A 23,218-nucleotide genomic window follows, 5' to 3' on the forward strand; every position below is an offset into this window, starting at 1 on the left:
AGTGAAGGTGCAATTCAGGGAGCGAGTTGACTTGTGTGTCCTGCTCCATCCTTTATTTTATATCTCAGAGGGCTGCAGTGTGGACCAATCTTGGAAGGCCGAGGTGGAAGGTGACAATCAAATCAGCCAATCAGAGGGAAGCAACTCTGGTGACATTTTCCTAAGGCTCCTGGACTTAACTGACCACAGCCTTCCTATCGAGTCCACCAATGAGCTGCAAGTGATGCTAGGGTTCCATGGGGTCACTTGAGAGATTGGATGATAGGATTTGTAGTTCAAAGTTACCCACCCATTTACTGACCTTCAGTATATAGGCAACATCACTGGAAGGGAACTAGCTCAGAATTTCACTCTTTAGTTAAATTCTTAGCTAGATGGGACCCTGAGCACCCAAATCAAATCAAATGAGAGAATCGAAAACAGCAGGTCTGGGACAAGGTGGCATGTCCGGTGAACAAGTCAGGGTTCCATAGCCGCAGGCAGAACAGTTGAAACTGGAGCAGCAGTACGACCAGGTGGACTGGGGACAGTCATCAGGCCAGGTAGTCCTGAGACATGGTCCTAGGGCTCAGGTCCTCCGGGAGGGGAGAGAGGGAGAGAGTATTAGAGGGAGCATACTTAAATCCACACAGGACACCAGATAAGACAGGAGAATTACACCAGATATAACAAACTGACCCTAGTGGTGTAGGGGCAAGGCTGAGTATAGCCCACAAAGATCTCCTCCACTGCACGAGCCAGAAGGGGCGCAAACCAAACAGGAAGATCTTGTTAGTTACTCCACCCACTCAAGTGACGCATCCCTCCTAGGAAAGGCATGAAGAGCACTAGTAAGCCAGTGTCTCGGCCCCCGTAATAGTTTCAGAGTCAGAGAATCCCAGTGGAGAGAGGGGAGCCGGCCAGGCAGAGAGAGCAAGGGCGGTTTGATGCTGCAGTGCCTTGCCGTTCACCTTCGCACCCCTGGGCCAGACTACACTCAATCGTAGGACCTACTGAAGAGATGAGTCTAAAGTAAAGACTTAAAGGTCGAGGCCGAGTCTGCGTCTCTCACATCGATAGGCAGACCATTCCATAAAAATGGAGCTCTATTGGAGAACTCCCTGCCTCCAGCTGTTTGCTTAGAAATTCTAGGGACAATAAGGAGACCTGCGTCTTGTGACCGTAGCGTACGTGTAGGTGTGTACGGCAGGACCAAATTGGAGAGATAGGTAGGAGCAAGCCTATGTATTGCTTTGTAGGTTAGCAGTAAAATCTTGATATCAGCCCTAGCCTTACATGATGCCAGTATAGAGAGGCTAGCACTGGACTAATTTGATACAATTTTGGTGTTCTAGTCAAGATTCCAGAAGCCGTGTTTAGCACTAACTGAAGTTTATTTAGTGCTTTATCCGGGTAGCTGGAGAGTAGAGCATTTCAGTAGTCTAATCTAGAAGTAACAAATGCTCGGATTAGCCTTTCTACATAATTTTTGGACAAAAGATTACTGATTTTTGCAATGTTACAAAGATGGAAAAAGTTGTCCTTGAAATATTCTTGATGTGTTTGTCAAAAGAGAGATGAGGGACCAGAGTAATGCCGAGGTCCTTCACAGTTTTATTTTAGACGACTGTACAACTATCAAGATGAATTGTCAAATCCAACAGAAGATCTTTTTGTTTCTTGGGACCTAGAACTAGCATCTCTGTTTTGTCCGAGTTCAAAAGTAAAACATTTGCCGCCATCCACTTCCTTATGTCTGAAACACAGGCTTCCAGGGTAGGACATTTTGGGGCTTCACCATGTTTCATCGAAATGTACAGCTGTGTGTCGTCCGCATAGCAGTGAAAGAGGTAGAATATATAGTGAAAACAATAGTGGTCCTAAAACGGAACCTTGAGGCACACCAAAACTTACAAATGATTCGTCAGAGGACAAACCTTCCACAGAGATGAACTGATATCTTTCCGACAGATAAGATCTAAACCAGGCAAGAACTTGTCCGTGTAGACCAATTAGGGTTTCCTATCTCTCCAAAAAATTGTGGTGATCGGTGGTGTCAAAATCAGCACTAAGCTCTGGGAGCACGAGGACAGATGCAGAGCCTTGGTCTGATGCCATTAAAAAGGTAATTTACCACCTTCATGAGTGCAGTCTATCGATATCAATGCATGAAGAGGAATAAACAGACTCACCCCATCGCGACGTCCTCCAAAGGCTAACTCTCTAACCCTCGCTATCTCCTTGCTTGCTAATTCGGCATGCTAACTGCTAGCTTGTTTAGCCCAGGTCCGCTAACTACTACCTTGTTTACCCCGGCCTGCTAATCTGTTAGCTTGTTAGCACAGGCCTGCTAACCGGCTGCATCGCCGCGTCCCAAAAACGCAGTGGTCCATATGTACTTTATCTCTTCCCGATTTAAAAAAAAAATGTGTTTATACCTTCCGGAAACCTGCCTCACCCAATGTGATACGGAATCGCTATTATCTTTATTTTTAGAACACACTCAAGAACCTCCAGAAGCTAGCCAGCTACAAGCTATTTAGTCATTGTTAGTTTTTTTAACCTGGATAACACTCGCCAGCCCAGCCCCCTGCCCCATCCACCGCTGCCCCTGGACTCTGATCACTTGGCTACATAGCTGATGCACGCTGGACTGTCCATTAATCACGGTACTCCATTCTGCTTGTTTGTTTTATCTGTCGGCCCGTTGCCTAGTCAATGCCATTTTACCTGCTGTTGTTATGCTAGCTGATTAGCTGTTGTCTCACCCACTGTTTTAGCTAGCTTTCCGAAATTAACACCTGTGCCCCTGGACTCTGATCACTTGGCTACATAGCTGATGCACGCTGGACTGTCCATTAATCACGGTACTCCATTCTGCTTGTTTGTTTTATCTGTCGGCCCCATTGCCTAGTCAATGCCATTTTACCTGCTGTTGTTATGCTAGCTGATTAGCTGTTGTCTCACCCACTGTTTTGGCTAGCTTTCCCAATTCAACACCTGTGATTACTGTATGCCTCGCTGTATGTCTCTCTCAAATGTCAATATGCCTTGTATACTGTTGCTCAGGTTAGTTATCATTGTTTTAGTTCACAATGGAGCCCCTAGTCCCACTCCTCATACCCCTGATACCTCCTTTGTCCCACCTCCCACATATGCGGTGACCTCACCCATTACAACCAGCATGTCCAGAGATAAAACCTCTCTCATCATCACCCAGTGCCTGGGCTTACCTCCGCCGTACCCGCACCCCACCATACCCCTGTCTGTGCATTATGCCCTGAATATATTCTACCATGCCCAGAAACCTGCTCCTCTTATTCCCTGTCCCCAACGCTCTAGGCGACCAGTTTTGATAGCCCTTAGCCGCACCCTCATACTACTCCTTCTCTGTTTCGCGGGTGATGTGGAGGTAAACCCAGGCCCTGCATGTCCCCAGGCACCCTCATTTGTTGACTTCTGTGATCGAAAAAGCCTTGGTTTCATGCATGTCAACATCAGAAGCCTCCTCCCTAAGTTTGTTTTACTCACTGCTTTAGCATACTCTGCTAACCCTGATGTCCTTGCCGTGTCTGAATCCTGGCTCACGAAGGCTACCAAAAATTCAGAGATTTCCATACCCAACTATAACATCTCCCGTCAAGATAGAACTGCCAAAGGGGGAGGAGTCGCAGTCTACTGCAGAGATAGCCTGCAAAGTAATGTCATACTTTCCAGGTCCATACCCAAACAGTTCGAACTACTAATTCTGAAAATTACTCTGTCCAGAAATAAGTCTCTCACTGTTGCCGCCTGCTTACCGACCCCCCCTCAGCTCCCAGCTGTGCCCTGGACACCATTTGTGAATTGATTGCCCCCCATCTAGCTTCAGAGTTTGTTCTGTTAGGTGACCTAAACTGGGATATGCTTAACACCCCGGCAGTCCTACAATCTAAGCTAGATGCCCTCAATCTCACACAAATCATCAAGGAACCCACCAGGTACAACCCTAACTCTGTAAGCAAGGGCACCCTCATAGACGCCATCCTGACCAACTGGCCCTCCAAATACACCTCCGCTGTCTTCAACCAGGATCTCAGCGACCACTGCCTCATTGCCTGTATCCGCTACGGTGCCGCAGTCAAACGACCACCCCTCATCACTGTCAAACGCTCCCTAAAACACTTCTGTGAGCAGGCCTTTCTAATCGACCTGGCCCGGGTATCCTGGAAGGACATTGACCTCATCCCGTCAGTTGAGGATGCCTGGTCATTCTTTAAGAGTAACTTCCTCACCATTTTAGATAAGCATGCTCCGTTCAAAAAATGCAGAACTAAGAACAGATACAGCCCTTGGTTCACTCCAGACCTGACTGCCCTCGACCAGCACAAAAACATCCTGTGGCGGACTGCAATAGCATCGAACAGTCCCCGCGATATGCAACTGTTCAGGGAAGTCAGGAACCAATACACGCAGTCAGTCAGGAAAGCTAAGGCCAGCTTCTTCAGGCAGAAGTTTGCATCCTGTAGCTCCAACTCCAAAAGTTCTGGGACTCTGTGAAGTCCATGGAGAACAAGAGCACCTCCTCCCAGCTGCCCACTGCACTGAGGCTAGGGAACACGGTCACCACCGACAAATCCATGATTATCGAAAACTTCAACAAGCATTTCTCAACGGCTGGCCATGCCTTCCGCCTGGCTACTCCTACCTCGGCCAACAGCTCCGGCCCCCCGCAGCTCCTCGCCCAAGCCTCTCCAGGTTCTCCTTTACCCAAATCCAGATAGCAGATGTTCTGAAAGAGCTGCAAAACCTGGACCCGTATAAATCAGCTGGGCTTGACAATCTGGACCCTCTATTTCTGAAACTATCCGCCATTGTCGCAACCCCTATTACCAGCCTGTTCAACCTCTCTTTCATATCGTCTGAGATCCCCAAGGATTGGAAAGCCGCCGCAGTCATCCCCCTCTTCAAAGGGGGAGACACCCTGGACCCAAACTGTTACAGACCTATATCCATTCTGCCCTGCCTATCTAAGGTCTTTGAAAGCCAAGTCATCAAACAGGTCACTGACCATCTCGAATCCCACCGTACCTTCTCCGCTATGCAATCTGGTTTCCGAGCCGGTCACGGTGCACCTCAGCCACACTCAAGGTACTAAACGACATCATAACCGCCATCGATAAAAGACAGTACTGTGCAGCCGTCTTCATCGACCTTGCCAAGGCTTTCGACTCTGTCAATCACCATATTCTTATCGGCAGACTCAGTAGCCTCGGTTTTTCGGATGACTGCCTTGCCTGGTTCACCAATTACTTTGCAGACAGATTTCAGTGTGTCAAATCGGAGGGCATGTTGTCCGGTCCTCTGGCAGTCTCTGTGGGGTGCCACAGGGTTCAATTCTCGGGCCGACTCTTTTCTCTGTATATATCAATGATGTTGCTCTTGCTGCGGGCGATTCCCTGATCCACCTCTACGCAGACGACACCATTCTATACACTTTCGGCCCGTCATTGGACACTGTGCTATCTAACCTCCAATCGAGCTTCAATGCCATACAATACTCCTTCCGTGGCCTCCAACTGCTCTTAAACGCTAGTAAAACCAAATGCATGCTTTTCAACCGATCGCTGCCTGCACCCGCATGCCCGACTAGCATCACCACACTGGATGGTTCCGACCTTGAATATGTGGACACCTATAAGTACCTAGGTGTCTGGCTAGACTGCAAACTCTCCTTCCAGACCCATATCAAACATCTCCAATCGAAAATCAAATCAAGAGTCGGCTTTCTATTCCGCAACAAAGCCTCCTTCACTCACGCTGCCAAGCTTACCCTAGTAAAACTGACTATCCTACCGATCCTCGACTTCGGCGATGTCATCTACAAAATTGCTTCCAACACTCTTCTCAGCAAACTGGATGCAGTTTATCACAGTGCCATCCATTTTGTCACTAAAGCACCTTATACTACCCACCACTGCGACTTTGCTCTAGTCGGCTGGCCCTCGCTACATATTCGTCGCCAGACCCACTGGCTCCAGGTCATCTACAAGGCCATGCTAGGCAAAGCTCCGCCTTATCTCAGCTCACTGGTCACGATGGCAACACCCATCCGTAGCACGCGCTCCAGCAGGTGTATCTCATTGATCATCCCTAAAGCCAACACCTCATTCGGCACCCTTTCGTTCCAGTACTCTGCTGCCTGTGACTGGAACGAATTACAAAAATCGCTGAAGTTGGAGAATTTTATCTCCCTCACCAACTTTAAACATCAGCTATCTGAGCAGCTAACCGATCGCTGCAGCTGTACATAATCTATTGGTAAATAGCCCACCCATTTTCACCTACCTCATCCCCACAGTTTTTATTTATTTACTTTTCTGCTCTTTTGCACACCAATATCTCTTCCTGTACATGATCATCTGATCACTTATCACTCCAGTGTTAATCTGCAATATTGTAATTATTCGCCTACCTCCTCATGCCGTTTGCACACATTGTATATAGACTCCCCCTTTTTTCTCTACTGTGTTATTGACTTGTTAATTGTTTACTCCATGTGTAACTCTGTGTTGTCTGTTCACACTGCTATGCTTTATCTTGGCCAGGTCGCAGTTGCAAGCCTACCTGGTTAAATAAAGGTGAAATAATTTTTTTTTATTTTTAAGTCTCAGTGCTATGATGAGGTCTTAAACCAGACTGAAGCGTTTCATGTACATTATTTTGTCTTCAGGAAGGCAGAGAGATGCTGGGCAATATTATTGTTATTTTGTTTTTAGAGGAATAGGATATTCGATATCGGCCGGGTCAATGTTTTGCTTTTCCAAGAGAGGCTTTATTACTGCCACTTTTAGAGAGTTTGGTACATATCCGGAGGATAGAGAGCCATCCATTATGCTCAACATAGGAGGGGCAAGCACAGGAAGTAGCTCTTTAAACTACTGAGTTGGAATAGGTGCCAGTACGCAGCTTGAAGGCTTAGAGGACATGACTATTTTCATGTGTCAAGAGATACAGGATTAGAAAACTTGAGTGTCTCCATTGATCCTAAGTCCTGGCAGTTCTGTGCAGACTCAGGACAACTGAGCTTTGGAGAAATACACAGATTCAAAGAGGAGTCCGTAATTTGCTTCCTAATGATCATGATCTTTTCGTCGTAGAAGTTCAGGAATTCATCACTGATGAAGTGAAATAGATCCTCTCTTGGGGTATGCTGCTTTTTAGTTACCTTTGTGACAGTATCAAAAATACATTTAGGATTGTTCTTATTCTCCTCAATTAGGTTGGAGAAATAGGGTGATCGAGCAGCAGTGAGGGCTCTTTGATATTGCACAGTACTGTCTTTTCCAAGACTTCCAGTTTGGTGGAGAGCCACTTCCGTTCCAATTTTCTGGAAGCTTGCTTCAGGCCTCTGATATTTTCTGTATACAAGGGAGCTAATTTCTTGCTAATTTCTGCTGCCTAGCCTGCCTGCTGCCTGGCCTGCCCTCTATCTCATTGTGGAGCTAGATGAGTTAGGGCCCTGTCTATGCGATAGATAAAATGAGAGCACCCCTCCAGCTAGGATGGAGTCCATCAATCCTCAGCTGGCCAGGCTTGGTCCTGTTTGTGGGTGAGTCCCAGAAAGAGGGCCAATTATCTACAAATTATATCTTTTGGGATGTAGTAAACAGTTTTCTACCAGCGATCTATCTAAGAGATGGTTGCCGTTTTACGATCCCCTAAACAAATGTGCTATTGTGTGTGTTTATCCGCTTTATTTGTAATTCATATTATACATAATGTTTCTGCCATCATCTCTTATGACCAGAAAGAGCTTCTAGATATCAGGACAGCGATTACTCACCCCGTACTGGAAGAATATATCTTTTTCTTTAACGAGTCAGATGCAAAGGATTTACTCCAGACACCCGACAAGGCCCTCACCCCAGTCATTCGCAGGAGAAAGAGATGGAGTATCGGGTATGTAGGTCTGGGTGCCCTGTAAGGTGGGAAATCTGCCTTTACCATCGGTCCTATTAGCCAAAGTACAATCATTGGATAATAAAATAGACGAGCAACGAGCACATACAGTATATCCTACAAATGGGACATTAAAAGCGGTAATATCTTATGTTTCACTGAGTCGTGGCTGAACGACGACATGAATAACATACAGCTGGCAGGTTTTACGCTTTTTCGGCAGGATAGAACAGACGCCTCTGGTAAGACAAGGGGTGGCGGTCTATGTTTATTTGTAAACAACAGCTGGTGCACGAAATCTAAGGAAGTCTCAAGTTTTTCCTCGCCTGAGGTAGAGTATCTCATGATAAGCTGTAGACCACACTATTTACCAAGAGAGTTTTCGTCTATATTCTTTGTAGCTGTCTATTTAAAACCACAAACCAATGCTAGCACTAAGACCGCACTCAATGAGCTGTATACGGCCATAAGAAAACAGGAAAACGCTCATCCAGAGGCGGCACTCCTAGTGGCCGGGGACTTTAATGCAAGGAAACTTAAGTCCGTTTTACCTCATTCCCGCAAGCATGTTAAATGTGCAACCAGAGGGGGAAAAAACTCTATACCACCTTTACTTCACACACAGAGACAAGTACAAAGCTCTCCCTCGCCCTCCATTTGGCAAATCTGACCATAATTCTATCCTCCTGATTCCTGCTTCCAAGTGAAAACTAAAGTAGGAAGCACCAGTGACTCGGTCAATAAAAAAGAGGTCAGATGAAGCAGATGCTAAGCTACAGGACTGTTTTGCTAACACAGACTGGAATATATTCTGGGATTCTTCCCATGGCATTGAGGAGTACACCACATCAGTCACTGACCTCATCAATATGTGCATCAACGACATCGTTCCCACAGTCACTGTACGTACATACCCCAACCAGAAGCAATGGATTACAGGCAACATCCGCACTGAGCTAAAGGGTAGAGCTGCCGCTTTCAAGGAGCGGGACTCTAACCCGGAAGCTTACAAGAAATCTCGCTATGCCCTCCGACGAACCATAGAACAGGCAAAAAGTCTATACAGAACTAGGATCGAATCGTACTACACCGGCTCTGACGCTCGTCAGATGTGGCAGGGCTTGCAAACTATTACATACAACAAAGGGAAGCACAGCCGAGAGCTGCCCAGTGACACGAGCCATCCAGACGAGCTAAATTACTTCTATGCTCGCTTCGAGGCAAGTAACACTGAGACATGCATGAGAGCATCAGCTGTTCCAGACAAGTGTGTGATCACGCTCTCCGTAGCAGATGTGAGTAAGAGCTTTAAACAGGTCAACATTCACAAGGCCGCAGGTCTAGAAGGATTACCAGGACGTGTACTCCGAGCATGCGCTGACCGACTGGCAAGTGTCTTCACTTAACCAATTGATTTATCAGTGTTATTCTCTGAGTTTGTTGGACTTCAGAAGGAAAATAAATGTAGCTAATGGGTGAACGTTTGTTCACTCAACAAACTTTGCTCACAGTGAGCTGAATGTATAAAAACTTGTTGAGTCTAATTACAATTTCATGTTTGTTTTTGGAAGTCAACACTGTATGTTGGTTCAGCTATATTCCCAGATGTGGAGCAAACTCACAACCCTATTGCAGCTGGTTGCCTTACAATTGTACGTTGAATTGTTTTCTTTTTAGACCTGTGTTTTTGCATGTACATTGATTGGTTGATTATCTTAAGCTACACCAACATAAGTAACATACATTTTTCTAAAGAAATCCAATCTGTTATTAGTTGGACTTTTTGCATCTGTTACTGAGATGGCTGTTCCAGTTATTATTGAGACTACCTAAATCAAATAGAAGTATTTCCCGGCAGTCATTGTCAGTGCAGGTTGGGGGTGATTAACGTTCTCTGGCTGGATTCCAATTTTTCAAGTTGAATTGTATGTTCACTCAACGTCAAATGAAAAGTTGAGTGAACATTCAAATTCAACTTGAGAATGTATGTTGGTTCAGCTATATGCCAAACATTTTTGCAAACTCACAATCCTATTGCAGTCTGCTGCCTTACAATTGTACATTGATTCAACTTTTTTATAGTGCAGGAGACAAAATACACCTCTCAACTCAAAGTGCAATGTAGCCTAGTTTAATTTCAACACAGGTGTATAGCGAGATAAAGTCAAGTTGAATTTGAAATGTGTTGATTGATCCATACACTTGTATTACAATGATGAGACTGCTTATCATTTTTCTAAGGAGTCGAGGAGGCCTTGTTTATCAAATCAGATCAATGATCACTCACACTGCCAAAGTAGAAGAAGAGAGGATGAGAAGTGGAGTACAATAAAGTTGACCATTGCGATGTAGATTAGTTGCCCTTGGCTGGGAAGCTGATCCTAGATCTGTGCCTACAGGCAAGTAGCAGGGAAGATATGAGGGGAGGGGTTCTCAATTGTAGACACCTTTAGTTAGTTAATGAGTGCAGGGCTGGATAGATGGGGGTATAAAGACAAGCAGGGAGCTGTGGCTGACTCTACTGTCACTGTCTTATAGTCACCATGTCTTTCTCAGGAAATACCAGATGGAGTCACATGACAACTTTGAGTCTTTCATGGAGGCTGTTGGTAAGTCTTGCACATTTGATTAGACTTGGGGTGTTAATTTCAGAAGTCGTAGTCCTTTCAGTAATGAAGATCAATGGTGACTGTGAATGCAATGGGTACTTGAAATGGTGTTAGATTTAACAACAAATGATAGGTTTTTTTGAATAACTTTCACTGAATGTTTAATTTAAGACTTAACACCGCTAGTTTGGTTTGGGCTAACTATTTTGAACTTCCAGCACCAATGGGATTGTTAAATGATTTGCCTAGGCATTAATGATTTATTGTGTCATTGAGATTCAAACCTATGCTCTTCTGTCCTCTATCCATGGAATTAATCCACTGTGCCACCAGGATGGAGTTGTCATGCATTAGTTTTGTAACTCATTGAAAGTGGATAAATTTAGTCTATTCAGACCATTTCAACAGGAACAAGCACTCATTAAGATCAGGTGTGGCCAACTACTGTGTTCAACACACTTAAGAGAAGATGGCGTTTGTTGAAGCTGAGAACGGAATGTGTTTTGATTGATGTTTTTGTATGGCAAGTTCTTAGTGTTCTGAGAACATGACTTTAACTGTAACTATGAGAACCTACACAACATTATGCTGAAGCACTGACATTCCCACAGGAGAATATTTAAAGTCAGCTGAGCAACTTGAGAACATTCCCAATGTAAAATGACTAATGTTCCTTGAACTTTACCTTAAATTCAATGTTTGAACTTTCAGGAAATATTCTGATCAAGAATATTACATTTTGTCAAATTCCTTAATGAGAATGTTCCAAAGCCAAGCAACTGTCCTGCACCATAATGTGGTATGCAAAATAACCAAGCCCTAAAACGTATGGTCCTCAGAATGTTATGTGCTAGCTGGGAATGCATTCAGATCATTGTGTTGCCATATTATAGTGCATCAGCGCTTTACTTCAGTAGTAATAATTCAGTGTTCATGTCCCACTTCATTAACTTTTTGTTGTACTAAAAAGCACCGCATATGACTCTCTCGCTGCCGCAAACATGTAGGTCTCCCTGATGAGCTTATCCAGGAGAGCAAAGACCTCATGAGCATCTCTGAGATTGAGGAGACTGGAGACCACTTCAAGGTGACTGTCACCACGGGGACAAAGATCCTCACCAACTCCTTCACCATTGGCCAGGAGACGGAGCTCGAGTCGCCGACCGGGGAAGGTCAATGTGGTGGCGCATGTCACAACCCAACCATGAGTTTCATACATGTAGCCTGGGTTTATCCATCTCCCTACATATACAGCCAGTATTTAACTAAACTATAAGTTCAGCTGATGTGGGGTCACTATGGTTAGTTCAGGTCCCAGTGATGTTGTGGGAGGACTGACTTTCGTTGGCAGAATCTCCTCTGCTCTCCAGGGACTGGGCGCACAGTTGTCTCAAAACCAACTCTCACACCTGATGCACACTGTCACACTTTTTTTTCTTCTCCATATATGGCCATCCAACTTGGGCCTGTTAAATTGGTCCTAGTTGGTGACCACTGCTTTCAGATCTAACCGTTGACCTCTGCTGTTTCAGTCTGTGGTGATGAGGGAAGGTAACAAGCTGACGGCCATCCTGAATGGGATCGAATATGTCACAGAACTTACAGACGCAAACACCCTCGTCAACGTGAGTCTGGGGCATATGGCTGGGGGTTTCACGAAGCGACACAATTTCAGGGTTAATTTATACCATTAACAAAATGGTTAGTCTATGACCGTGCCGTGAACGCAATTCAACAGTTTGCTGCCGCCAATGTTCTAATTACATGCTGACCCCACCGCTCGCGTCGCAAAATAAATGTATGTGTTATTCAATCATTGCACCCACACTGCTCGCGCGCCTCGGCAAGCATCTGCGTGGCCAGGTGCTAAAATAGAAATTGGCTCTATTTGATGTGCTGCAAGTCTGGCCTCTCCAATCTCCTCATTGGTTCTTAGGAGCATAAACCCATGTGGGTGATTGAAAGATGAACTTTAAGGTCCACACTCTGGTCAGTTGTAACGTTGGTTGTCAACCGCCATATAAAGGAGGCGAGATGAGAAACATTCGGTTTTCTGTGGCTTAATTGTCAGAGTAGAGGACCTTGTGCATTTCAGGTAAAATAACAACACAATGTTTATATACTAGGACAAATTAGTTTGCTAGCTAAATTGCCCCAAATATAACTGTTTCGGAGTTTGTTTTGATATTTCAACCTGCATGTCCTGATCGCTTCTAGTGTGGGTGAACAAAATCAATGTGAGAACGAGCGCATCCGGTTTGGTAAGCATAGTGTACTGGCATGGATTTATTGAGTGTAATTATTACAGATGCTTTCTCTTTTCAGACCATGACTCTGTCTGGCATGTCATACAAGAGGACCAGCAAACGAATGTGAAGATCTACTGCACTCTTTGGATTAATAAAATGTGAAAGGCATTGAATGGTCTGGTCTCAGCATTTCATATCAATGGGTAGAACTTCAGGGGAAAATTGAAGTTTGTAATAATGAGGGAAGGTTTCAGTTGGATGAATGTGGGATTCAATAGAATAGCGTAGTTCCGTGAACATTACACTCGGGCCAAAATGGATTTTCTACATTTTAATGTGACTGCTTTATAGCAAATGTCAACCCAGCAGTGTAGAAATGAAGGCTTTGGTAGTTCCATCTAGTCTGTTGCAATATGGGTCAGAATCCTACCACATTGGGTGCATCAGTTTAAAAGCAGATTCCTCAATTTCCAGTTATTTTGGAAAATCAAGTTTCAGGCAATGTTTTTGGACATTGCTTTCACTAGTTCCACCCCAGTGTAGCTGACAAGGGGTTAAAGGTGCACCATTTGAGGGTGACTGGTTTCCCAGCTACAGTGTGGTTGGACCCTGGGACTAAACACCTCCCTCTGCAACTGGATCCTGCACTTCCTGACGGGCCGCCCCCAGGTGGTAAGGGTAGGCAACAACACGTCTGCCACACTGATCCTCAACACTTGGGCCCTTCCTGTACTCCCTGTTCACCCACGACTGCGTGGTTAAACATGACTCCAACACCAAGTTTGAGGTGCACCACAACACCAGTGGTAGGCCTGGTCACTGACAATGATGAGACCTGGCAGTGTGGTGCCAGGACAACCTCTCCCTCAATGTGAGCACAACAAAGGAGCTGATCGTTGACTACAGGAAAAGGCGTGCTAAACAAGCCCCCATTAACATCGACAGAGCGAGTTTCAAGTTCTTTGGTGTCACATTACCAACAAACTCTCATGGTCTTAACACACCAAGACAGTTGTGAAGAGGGCACAACACCTTTTCCCCCACCCCCTCTGTTGTACACTGCTACTCGCTGTTTATCTATGCATAGTCCCTTCACATATGTGCAAATTACCTCCACTAACCTCTACCCCCTCATACTGACTCTGTACCGATAGCCTCGTTATTGCTACTTTTTTATTACTTGATTTGGTAAATATTTTATCTTCTTGAACTGCTTTGTTAAGGGCTTGTAAGTAAGGTGTACACTTGTATTTGGCGCATGTGACAAAGTCTGATTTGACGTGTCATGCTCGTAGGAATTGAAGGGGTGATTTGTCTGACATATTTGTATAATGTGAGGTCACTACTGCCGGCTGTTAGTTTCTTGACACCTGCCGCCATAGGTTCGTTCATGCTTATTGGCTAGTTCTTCAGGGCCTACTCCTGTGTGGTGTGTGTGTGTGTGTAGAAAATGATACTCATTCTACTTAAACATCCGTTACTCAAACTGTCTTCATAAGCTAGGTGGGATCATGTCATAAAGATGCATTTTAATCTTGCAGATCATCCTGTGAGTTTCATGTCTTCTCTCAAGGTCTTGGTGTGGGTTCACTGCAGGATGGCATAGGCCTTACACATGCAGTGTCCCACCAATTTTCCCTGGCTTCATTGTTACCATCCCCAGAGCGGTGTTAGGATGGTATTGTTTATAATGAGCCATTTATACTGCACAAATATAAACGCAATATGTCAAGTCTTTTCATGTGCTGAAATAAAAGACCCCAGAAATGTTCTCAGTGCACAAATTTGTATACATCCTTGTTCGTGAGCATTTCTCATTGTAATAAGATAATCCATCCACCTGACAGGTGTGGCATATCAGGACAATAAAAGGCCACTAAAATGTACAGTTTTGTCACAATGCCGCAGATGTCTCAAGTTGAGAGAGTGTGCAATTGGCATGCTGACTGCAGGACTGTCCACCAGCGCTGTTATCAGATAATGAAATGCTCATTTCTCTACCATAAGCCACCTCCAACGTCATTTTAAAGAATTTGGCAGTACGTCCAAGCGGCCTCACAACCGCAGACCATGTGTTACCACACCAGCCTAGGACCTTGACAGCTGATTAAACAGGAGTATTTATGTCTGTAATAAAATCTGCTATCTAGTCTATAATGACTAAAGAGTAGACTCACTCCCCACATCAGGGCTTTTTAGGTTTTATGCTGGGGGGCTCCGGGAATGCAAACGTGGTATGTAAGGGATATGTGGTTAGAAAAGTGAAGGTGCAATTCAGGGAGCGAGTTGACTTGTGTGTCCTGCTCCATCCTTTATTTTATATCTCAGAGGGCTGCAGTGTGGACCAATCTTGGAAGGCCGAGGTGGAAGGTGACAATCAAATCAGCCAATCAGAGGGAAGCAACTCTGGTGACATTTTCCTAAGGCTCCTGGACTTAACTGACCACAGCCTTCCTATCGAGTCCACCAATGAGCTGCAAGTGATGCTAGGGTTCCATGGGGTCACTTGAGAGATTGGATGATAGGATTTGTAGTTCAAAGTTACCCACCCATTTACTGACCTTCAGTATATAGGCAACATCACTGGAAGGGAACTAGCTCAGAATTTCACTCTTTAGTTAAATTCTTAGCTAGATGGGACCCTGAGCACCCAAATCAAATCAAATGAGAGAATCGAAAACAGCAGGTCTGGGACAAGGTGGCATGTCCGGTGAACAAGTCAGGGTTCCATAGCCGCAGGCAGAACAGTTGAAACTGGAGCAGCAGTACGACCAGGTGGACTGGGGACAGTCATCAGGCCAGGTAGTCCTGAGACATGGTCCTAGGGCTCAGGTCCTCCGGGAGGGGAGAGAGGGAGAGAGTATTAGAGGGAGCATACTTAAATCCACACAGGACACCAGATAAGACAGGAGAATTACACCAGATATAACAAACTGACCCTAGTGGTGTAGGGGGCAAGGCTGAGTATAGCCCACAAAGATCTCCTCCACTGCACGAGCCAGAAGGGGCGCAAAACCAAACAGGAAGATCTTGTTAGTTACTCCACCCACTCAAGTGACGCATCCCTCCTAGGAAAGGCATGAAGAGCACTAGTAAGCCAGTGTCTCGGCCCCCGTAATAGTTTCAGAGTCAGAGAATCCCAGTGGAGAGAGGGAGCCGGCCAGGCAGAGAGAGCAAGGGCGGTTTGATGCTGCAGTGCCTTGCCGTTCACCTTCGCACCCCTGGGCCAGACTACACTCAATCGTAGGACCTACTGAAGAGATGAGTCTAAAGTAAAGACTTAAAGGTCGAGGCCGAGTCTGCGTCTCTCACATCGATAGGCAGACCATTCCATAAAAATGGAGCTCTATTGGAGAACTCCCTGCCTCCAGCTGTTTGCTTAGAAATTCTAGGGACAATAAGGAGACCTGCGTCTTGTGACCGTAGCGTACGTGTAGGTGTGTACGGCAGGACCAAATTGGAGAGATAGGTAGGAGCAAGCCTATGTATTGCTTTGTAGGTTAGCAGTAAAATCTTGATATCAGCCCTAGCCTTACATGATGCCAGTATAGAGAGGCTAGCACTGGACTAATTTGATACAATTTTGGTGTTCTAGTCAAGATTCCAGAAGCCGTGTTTAGCACTAACTGAAGTTTATTTAGTGCTTTATCCGGGTAGCTGGAGAGTAGAGCATTTCAGTAGTCTAATCTAGAAGTAACAAATGCTCGGATTAGCCTTTCTACATAATTTTTGGACAAAAGATTACTGATTTTTGCAATGTTACAAAGATGGAAAAAAGTTGTCCTTGAAATATTCTTGATGTGTTTGTCAAAAGAGAGATGAGGGACCAGAGTAATGCCGAGGTCCTTCACAGTTTTATTTTAGACGACTGTACAACTATCAAGATGAATTGTCAAATCCAACAGAAGATCTTTTTGTTTCTTGGGACCTAGAACTAGCATCTCTGTTTTGTCCGAGTTCAAAAGTAAAACATTTGCCGCCATCCACTTCCTTATGTCTGAAACACAGGCTTCCAGGGTAGGACATTTTGGGGCTTCACCATGTTTCATCGAAATGTACAGCTGTGTGTCGTCCGCATAGCAGTGAAAGAGGTAGAATATATAGTGAAAACAATAGTGGTCCTAAAACGGAACCTTGAGGCACACCAAAACTTACAAATGATTCGTCAGAGGACAAACCTTCCACAGAGATGAACTGATATCTTTCCGACAGATAAGATCTAAACCAGGCAAGAACTTGTCCGTGTAGACCAATTAGGGTTTCCTATCTCTCCAAAAAATTGTGGTGATCGGTGGTGTCAAAATCAGCACTAAGCTCTGGGAGCACGAGGACAGATGCAGAGCCTTGGTCTGATGCCATTAAAAAGGTAATTTACCACCTTCATGAGTGCAGTCTATCGATATCAATGCATGAAGAGGAATAAACAGACTCACCCCATCGCGACGTCCTCCAAAGGCTAACTCTCTAACCCTCGCTATCTCCTTGCTTGCTAATTCGGCATGCTAACTGCTAGCTTGTTTAGCCCAGGTCCGCTAACTACTACCTTGTTTACCCCGGCCTGCTAATCTGTTAGCTTGTTAGCACAGGCCTGCTAACCGGCTGCATCGCCGCGTCCCAAAAACGCAGTGGTCCATATGTACTTTATCTCTTCCCGATTTAAAAAAAAAATGTGTTTATACCTTCCGGAAACCTGCCTCACCCAATGTGATACGGAATCGCTATTATCTTTATTTTTAGAACACACTCAAGAACCTCCAGAAGCTAACCAGCTAGCCAGCTACAAGCTATTTAGTCATTGTTAGTTTTTTTAACCTGGATAACACTCGCCAGCCCAGCCCCCCTGCCCCATCCACCGCTGCCCCCTGGACTCTGATCACTTGGCTACATAGCTGATGCACGCTGGACTGTCCATTAATCACGGTACTCCATTCTGCTTGTTTGTTTTATCTGTCGGCCCGTTGCCTAGTCAATGCCATTTTACCTGCTGTTGTTATGCTAGCTGATTAGCTGTTGTCTCACCCACTGTTTTAGCTAGCTTTCCGAAATTAACACCTGTGCCCCTGGACTCTGATCACTTGGCTACATAGCTGATGCACGCTGGACTGTCCATTAATCACGGTACTCCATTCTGCTTGTTTGTTTTATCTGTCGGCCCCATTGCCTAGTCAATGCCATTTTACCTGCTGTTGTTATGCTAGCTGATTAGCTGTTGTCTCACCCACTGTTTTGGCTAGCTTTCCCAATTCAACACCTGTGATTACTGTATGCCTCGCTGTATGTCTCTCTCAAATGTCAATATGCCTTGTATACTGTTGCTCAGGTTAGTTATCATTGTTTTAGTTCACAATGGAGCCCCTAGTCCCACTCCTCATACCCCTGATACCTCCTTTGTCCCACCTCCCACATATGCGGTGACCTCACCCATTACAACCAGCATGTCCAGAGATAAAACCTCTCTCATCATCACCCAGTGCCTGGGCTTACCTCCGCCGTACCCGCACCCCACCATACCCCTGTCTGTGCATTATGCCCTGAATATATTCTACCATGCCCAGAAACCTGCTCCTCTTATTCCCTGTCCCCAACGCTCTAGGCGACCAGTTTTGATAGCCCTTAGCCGCACCCTCATACTACTCCTTCTCTGTTTCGCGGGTGATGTGGAGGTAAACCCAGGCCCTGCATGTCCCCAGGCACCCTCATTTGTTGACTTCTGTGATCGAAAAAGCCTTGGTTTCATGCATGTCAACATCAGAAGCCTCCTCCCTAAGTTTGTTTTACTCACTGCTTTAGCATACTCTGCTAACCCTGATGTCCTTGCCGTGTCTGAATCCTGGCTCACGAAGGCTACCAAAAATTCAGAGATTTCCATACCCAACTATAACATCTCCCGTCAAGATAGAACTGCCAAAGGGGGAGGAGTCGCAGTCTACTGCAGAGATAGCCTGCAAAGTAATGTCATACTTTCCAGGTCCATACCCAAACAGTTCGAACTACTAATTCTGAAAATTACTCTGTCCAGAAATAAGTCTCTCACTGTTGCCGCCTGCTTACCGACCCCCCTCAGCTCCCAGCTGTGCCCTGGACACCATTTGTGAATTGATTGCCCCCCATCTAGCTTCAGAGTTTGTTCTGTTAGGTGACCTAAACTGGGATATGCTTAACACCCCGGCAGTCCTACAATCTAAGCTAGATGCCCTCAATCTCACACAAATCATCAAGGAACCCACCAGGTACAACCCTAACTCTGTAAGCAAGGGCACCCTCATAGACGCCATCCTGACCAACTGGCCCTCCAAATACACCTCCGCTGTCTTCAACCAGGATCTCAGCGACCACTGCCTCATTGCCTGTATCCGCTACGGTGCCGCAGTCAAACGACCACCCCTCATCACTGTCAAACGCTCCCTAAAACACTTCTGTGAGCAGGCCTTTCTAATCGACCTGGCCCGGGTATCCTGGAAGGACATTGACCTCATCCCGTCAGTTGAGGATGCCTGGTCATTCTTTAAGAGTAACTTCCTCACCATTTTAGATAAGCATGCTCCGTTCAAAAATGCAGAACTAAGAACAGATACAGCCCTTGGTTCACTCCAGACCTGACTGCCCTCGACCAGCACAAAAACATCCTGTGGCGGACTGCAATAGCATCGAACAGTCCCCGCGATATGCAACTGTTCAGGGAAGTCAGGAACCAATACACGCAGTCAGTCAGGAAAGCTAAGGCCAGCTTCTTCAGGCAGAAGTTTGCATCCTGTAGCTCCAACTCCAAAAAGTTCTGGGACTCTGTGAAGTCCATGGAGAACAAGAGCACCTCCTCCCAGCTGCCCACTGCACTGAGGCTAGGGAACACGGTCACCACCGACAAATCCATGATTATCGAAAACTTCAACAAGCATTTCTCAACGGCTGGCCATGCCTTCCGCCTGGCTACTCCTACCTCGGCCAACAGCTCCGGCCCCCCCGCAGCTCCTCGCCCAAGCCTCTCCAGGTTCTCCTTTACCCAAATCCAGATAGCAGATGTTCTGAAAGAGCTGCAAAACCTGGACCCGTATAAATCAGCTGGGCTTGACAATCTGGACCCTCTATTTCTGAAACTATCCGCCGCCATTGTCGCAACCCCTATTACCAGCCTGTTCAACCTCTCTTTCATATCGTCTGAGATCCCCAAGGATTGGAAAGCCGCCGCAGTCATCCCCCTCTTCAAAGGGGGAGACACCCTGGACCCAAACTGTTACAGACCTATATCCATTCTGCCCTGCCTATCTAAGGTCTTTGAAAGCCAAGTCATCAAACAGGTCACTGACCATCTCGAATCCCACCGTACCTTCTCCGCTATGCAATCTGGTTTCCGAGCCGGTCACGGGTGCACCTCAGCCACACTCAAGGTACTAAACGACATCATAACCGCCATCGATAAAAGACAGTACTGTGCAGCCGTCTTCATCGACCTTGCCAAGGCTTTCGACTCTGTCAATCACCATATTCTTATCGGCAGACTCAGTAGCCTCGGTTTTTCGGATGACTGCCTTGCCTGGTTCACCAATTACTTTGCAGACAGATTTCAGTGTGTCAAATCGGAGGGCATGTTGTCCGGTCCTCTGGCAGTCTCTGTGGGGGTGCCACAGGGTTCAATTCTCGGGCCGACTCTTTTCTCTGTATATATCAATGATGTTGCTCTTGCTGCGGGCGATTCCCTGATCCACCTCTACGCAGACGACACCATTCTATACACTTTCGGCCCGTCATTGGACACTGTGCTATCTAACCTCCAATCGAGCTTCAATGCCATACAATACTCCTTCCGTGGCCTCCAACTGCTCTTAAACGCTAGTAAAACCAAATGCATGCTTTTCAACCGATCGCTGCCTGCACCCGCATGCCCGACTAGCATCACCACACTGGATGGTTCCGACCTTGAATATGTGGACACCTATAAGTACCTAGGTGTCTGGCTAGACTGCAAACTCTCCTTCCAGACCCATATCAAACATCTCCAATCGAAAATCAAATCAAGAGTCGGCTTTCTATTCCGCAACAAAGCCTCCTTCACTCACGCTGCCAAGCTTACCCTAGTAAAACTGACTATCCTACCGATCCTCGACTTCGGCGATGTCATCTACAAAATTGCTTCCAACACTCTTCTCAGCAAACTGGATGCAGTTTATCACAGTGCCATCCATTTTGTCACTAAAGCACCTTATACTACCCACCACTGCGACTTTGCTCTAGTCGGCTGGCCCTCGCTACATATTCGTCGCCAGACCCACTGGCTCCAGGTCATCTACAAGGCCATGCTAGGCAAAGCTCCGCCTTATCTCAGCTCACTGGTCACGATGGCAACACCCATCCGTAGCACGCGCTCCAGCAGGTGTATCTCATTGATCATCCCTAAAGCCAACACCTCATTCGGCCGCCTTTCGTTCCAGTACTCTGCTGCCTGTGACTGGAACGAATTGCAAAATCGCTGAAGTTGGAGAATTTTATCTCCCTCACCAACTTTAAACATCAGCTATCTGAGCAGCTAACCGATCGCTGCAGCTGTACATAATCTATTGGTAAATAGCCCACCCATTTTCACCTACCTCATCCCCACAGTTTTTATTTATTTACTTTTCTGCTCTTTTGCACACCAATATCTCTTCCTGTACATGATCATCTGATCACTTATCACTCCAGTGTTAATCTGCAATATTGTAATTATTCGCCTACCTCCTCATGCCGTTTGCACACATTGTATATAGACTCCCCCTTTTTTCTCTACTGTGTTATTGACTTGTTAATTGTTTACTCCATGTGTAACTCTGTGTTGTCTGTTCACACTGCTATGCTTTATCTTGGCCAGGTCGCAGTTGCAAATGAGAACCTGTTCTCAAGCCTACCTGGTTAAATAAAGGTGAAATAATTTTTATTTATTTTTAAGTCTCAGTGCTATGATGAGGTCTTAAACCAGACTGAAGCGTTTCATGTACATTATTTTGTCTTCAGGAAGGCAGAGAGATGCTGGGCAATATTATTGTTATTTTGTTTTTAGAGGAATAGGATATTCGATATCGGCCGGGTCAATGTTTTGCTTTTCCAAGAGAGGCTTTATTACTGCCACTTTTAGAGAGTTTGGTACATATCCGGAGGATAGAGAGCCATCCATTATGCTCAACATAGGAGGGGCAAGCACAGGAAGTAGCTCTTTAAACTACTGAGTTGGAATAGGTGCCAGTACGCAGCTTGAAGGCTTAGAGGACATGACTATTTTCATGTGTCAAGAGATACAGGATTAGAAAACTTGAGTGTCTCCATTGATCCTAAGTCCTGGCAGTTCTGTGCAGACTCAGGACAACTGAGCTTTGGAGAAATACACAGATTCAAAGAGGAGTCCGTAATTTGCTTCCTAATGATCATGATCTTTTCGTCGTAGAAGTTCAGGAATTCATCACTGATGAAGTGAAATAGATCCTCTCTTGGGGTATGCTGCTTTTTAGTTACCTTTGTGACAGTATCAAAAATACATTTAGGATTGTTCTTATTCTCCTCAATTAGGTTGGAGAAATAGGGTGATCGAGCAGCAGTGAGGGCTCTTTGATATTGCACAGTACTGTCTTTTCCAAGACTTCCAGTTTGGTGGAGAGCCACTTCCGTTCCAATTTTCTGGAAGCTTGCTTCAGGCCTCTGATATTTTCTGTATACAAGGGAGCTAATTTCTTGCTAATTTCTGCTGCCTAGCCTGCCTGCTGCCTGGCCTGCCCTCTATCTCATTGTGGAGCTAGATGAGTTAGGGCCCTGTCTATGCGATAGATAAAATGAGAGCACCCCTCCAGCTAGGATGGAGTCCATCAATCCTCAGCTGGCCAGGCTTGGTCCTGTTTGTGGGTGAGTCCCAGAAAGAGGGCCAATTATCTACAAATTATATCTTTTGGGATGTAGTAAACAGTTTTCTACCAGCGATCTATCTAAGAGATGGTTGCCGTTTTTACGATCCCCTAAACAAATGTGCTATTGTGTGTGTTTATCCGCTTTATTTGTAATTCATATTATACATAATGTTTCTGCCATCATCTCTTATGACCAGAAAGAGCTTCTAGATATCAGGACAGCGATTACTCACCCCGTACTGGAAGAATATATCTTTTTCTTTAACGAGTCAGATGCAAAGGATTTACTCCAGACACCCGACAAGGCCCTCACCCCAGTCATTCGCAGGAGAAAGAGATGGAGTATCGGGTATGTAGGTCTGGGTGCCCTGTAAGGTGGGAAATCTGCCTTTACCATCGGTCCTATTAGCCAAAGTACAATCATTGGATAATAAAATAGACGAGCAACGAGCACATACAGTATATCCTACAAATGGGACATTAAAAGCGGTAATATCTTATGTTTCACTGAGTCGTGGCTGAACGACGACATGAATAACATACAGCTGGCAGGTTTTACGCTTTTTCGGCAGGA

The 23,218-nt window shown here is 45.6% G+C and overlaps 1 protein-coding gene across 1 annotated transcript; it reads left to right on the plus strand.

Moving 5' to 3' along the window:
• The first annotated feature begins 10,431 nt into the window (after positions 1 to 10,431).
• LOC135565203 (fatty acid-binding protein, liver-type-like) lies at positions 10,432 to 12,946 on the plus strand. Its single transcript, XM_065011268.1, has 4 exons — positions 10,432 to 10,529; positions 11,537 to 11,707; positions 12,062 to 12,154; positions 12,855 to 12,946. The coding sequence occupies exons 1-3, from the start codon at positions 10,487 to 10,489 to the stop codon at positions 12,082 to 12,084; spliced, it is 237 nt and encodes a 78-aa protein (XP_064867340.1). The 5' UTR covers positions 10,432 to 10,486; the 3' UTR covers positions 12,085 to 12,154; positions 12,855 to 12,946.
• Positions 12,947 to 23,218: the final 10,272 nt, after the last annotated feature.

Source organism: Oncorhynchus nerka, linkage group LG27 (genome assembly GCF_034236695.1).
Source record: "Oncorhynchus nerka isolate Pitt River linkage group LG27, Oner_Uvic_2.0, whole genome shotgun sequence".
NCBI lineage: Eukaryota > Metazoa > Chordata > Actinopteri > Salmoniformes > Salmonidae > Oncorhynchus > Oncorhynchus nerka.

Bases quoted from the DNA above. Each gene is read 5' to 3' on its own strand.
- LOC135565203 (XM_065011268.1), top strand. From the start codon at position 10,487: ATGGAGTCACATGACAACTTTGAGTCTTTCATGGAGGCTGTTG. The intron at 10,530-11,536 runs GTAAGTCTTGCA...GCAAACATGTAG, and splicing joins GTCTTTCATGGAGGCTGTTG to GTCTCCCTGATGAGCTTATC. The intron at 11,708-12,061 runs GTGGTGGCGCAT...CTGCTGTTTCAG, and splicing joins GCCGACCGGGGAAGGTCAAT to TCTGTGGTGATGAGGGAAGG.